At 43.6% G+C, this 2,842-nt stretch overlaps 1 protein-coding gene across 1 annotated transcript; it reads left to right on the top strand.

The window, feature by feature from the left end:
• The first annotated feature begins 420 nt into the window (after positions 1 to 420).
• Positions 421 to 2,411, top strand: LOC138520672 (carbohydrate sulfotransferase 5-like). The gene has a single exon (XM_069632950.1). The coding sequence runs from the start codon at positions 422 to 424 to the stop codon at positions 1,559 to 1,561; it is 1,140 nt and encodes a 379-aa protein (XP_069489051.1). The 5' UTR covers position 421; the 3' UTR covers positions 1,562 to 2,411.
• Positions 2,412 to 2,842: the final 431 nt, after the last annotated feature.

Below are 2,842 nucleotides of genomic sequence, written 5' to 3' on the forward strand. Positions count from 1 at the left end.
TGGAGCAGAGCTCCCCACCTAAGCAAACGGATCAGTTTCACCACAGTCTACTTTGGTGAAATGGATCAGAAAAGCCATGGTAACCAATTGCTCCGGTTGTCTTCTAAATATGTCTGTGATCTGCCACTTTTCAAAAGTGATATCTGTATATTTGGTGAATTGATGGTGATTCTGAAACCGATGCGTAAACAAGTCAATCCTATGAAAATCTGGAAGGCGATAGTCAACGATTTTGCAAAAGTGTTCTGTTTTATCCCCAATTCTTCGAATTCTCTCTTAAAGTATAAAATAAAAGATAGCATGAATAAATAGATGGAAAAATGAACTTTGAACAAATGTAATGAGATTCTTGACCATCTGGACGTTAGCTGATCCAAAGTAACGTACAATATTACTTCCCTCTCTTCAGGCTCCAGGAACAATGGTCCGAAGAACCTCGTTCCCTAGGATGGGCCCTCTCATCGTGGCTTGTCTTACGATGGTGTGGTACTTCAGCAGGCAGCCATGCAAAATCTCAAATGAAGGCTACTCTGTCGAACCTTCCAAAACACACGTTCTCATCCTCACCTCTTGGAGGTCAGGCTCCTCCTTTGTAGGACAGCTCTTCAACCAGAATCCTCACATCTTCTACCTGATAGAGCCCATGTGGCATGTGTGGGCTAGCATGCCCCATGAGGCTTTCGGACATCTCCACATGCCGGTGAGGGACCTGCTCAGATCCATCTTCTCCTGTGACATGTCCAACTTTAAACCGTACATGAAAAGATACAAGTACATCACAGATCTATTTATGTGGCACGACAGCCGGGCCCTTTGCTCCCAACCTGCCTGCAGTGCCTACAATAGGTCAGACATCATTGACCGCCGGACGTGCTTCCAGAAATGTGGCAAGATACCCTTTAAAGAGCTGGAGGACACCTGCAAGACCTACAGCCACGTTGTCGTGAAGTCAGTCCGCCTCCTGGACCTGGAGGTTTTGTATCCACTTTTGAACGACCCACTGCTAAATATTAAGATCATCCACTTGGTGCGAGACCCTAGAGGTGTGCTCTTGTCACGAGAAAACTTCGAAGGCTTGAATCGTGATGATGGTACAATCACGAGAACGCAAAATAAAGCCGTTGATGTATTCAAGGTGATGCAGGAGATTTGTGCAGCCCAAGTGAGGATCTATAAGACTTCAATACAAGACCCTCCCAGTTTCCTAAAGGATCGCTACGTGATGGTGCTCTACGAAGACCTGGTGATGGACCCGGTAGGCCATATTAAAGACTGGTACAGTTACGTAGGCCTTCAAATGTCTCCCAAGCTTGAATCCTTTATCTACAACATCACCCACGGTGAGACGCCAAAGGACCGCAGGTTCTTACCTTTAACGGGAGACTCCGTGAAGATTGCCCAACACTGGCGACAACAGCTCAACTTCTCCAAAGTGGTGAGGCTGCAGGGGATTTGCAAGCAAGAGATGGAACTGTTTGGTTACCGAATGGTTATGTCTAAAACAGAGCAAGAGAACAGGTCCTTAGACATTGTCTTGCCATTAAGAAGAAATCATAACTGAAGAAAGTTTCACAACTAAAGTTAGTTTGGTGGCCTTCGAAGACATGATCTGAAACTGGGAGTTTATCGCAGGAGGCAGCCATGGCGCTGCAATTTCTGATTGAGAGCAGTGTTGCAATCCCTCCACAGCATAGAGACTGGAGCATCGCTACGAGTGATCTTGAGCAGGGAATCCTTCTGTAGGTATTGTACGATCCCACCACGAGTCGACAGTTACAATATGACCAGAGCGATGCATGAATCGCCACTGAAGAAGTCGCAAACTACAACATGGGGTACTCATGACATCACTGACCATGCCACATGCATCACAGAAACCGAGAGCTACAAAATTAGCAGTAACAGAAATGTTGTTAAATTTTTGGGGTTCAGCGGCAAAAACATATTACAAAATGAAAAAAACATGTTGCAGTACATGCAATTGTCCTGTACACTGGTGCATTCTAGGGGACAGAATTCTCCTAGTAATAATCATTTAAAACATTTTATTTGAGATACAACTACATAATCAATAAGTGTTTATTGGCGTTATACTTCCAAACAATATATCAACATTCAGTTGAAAGGCATTCCTTTTCGATTTGTTAAAGTAAGTGTGCTTTAGAGTGATTTTAATACATTAAATATCTACACGACATGTTTCAGCCAAATCGCTTCATCAGGAACACATGTCTAAAATATACCAAGGATTTACTTCTGACTTCTTAGTAGTTACAGAACACATTGTGCTGAAAGTGTGTCATATTTATCTTTCATTTGCAACTTCTCGTATATCTGCCAATAATAGACTTGCTTATTAAGTATGTGCTTTTTTAAATACCAAGGCAAGGTTTGTTTCAGACGTTTTAAATAAAAATACTAACGCTTTTTTTATAACGATTTGTTGCACCGTGATATCTTCGCAGGATCTCAGCGAGCGCGCTAACCTGCCTTTTCTCATTCTTTCGAGCCAGATTCACAAAAAGTAGGGCAAATGAAAGGGGCCAAGAGAATGAGGTAGCTTCATTTCCGCCACCCCAAGAAATGCACAAGGTACCCTATTCTCATTTCAGGAGGAGCTGGACAGTGGCGCAAAGATGCGAGTCTGGAGCGCGCGCCCAACACTAATGTATGACAGGCTCCCAGTAGCCACGTGTTTGCTGGGATCACATTTCACAGACCTGGCCCCTTTAATAGGATTTTGGGTACCTCCCTATTTTTTATTCCCTCTTGTTTATGCACATGTTCAAAACAAGCATTGTCAAAGCCAACAACATGGGTTTTGCTGAAGAGGGCTCCATCT

Source organism: Ambystoma mexicanum, chromosome 13, assembly GCF_040938575.1.
Source record: "Ambystoma mexicanum isolate Mex_15411 chromosome 13, UKY_AmexF1_1, whole genome shotgun sequence".
Taxonomy (NCBI): domain Eukaryota; kingdom Metazoa; phylum Chordata; class Amphibia; order Caudata; family Ambystomatidae; genus Ambystoma; species Ambystoma mexicanum.

What these genes read in the sequence shown, in the direction of transcription:
- LOC138520672 (XM_069632950.1), top strand. Translation starts at nt 422, where the DNA reads ATGGTCCGAAGAACCTCGTTCCCTAGGATGGGCCCTCTCATCGTGGCT.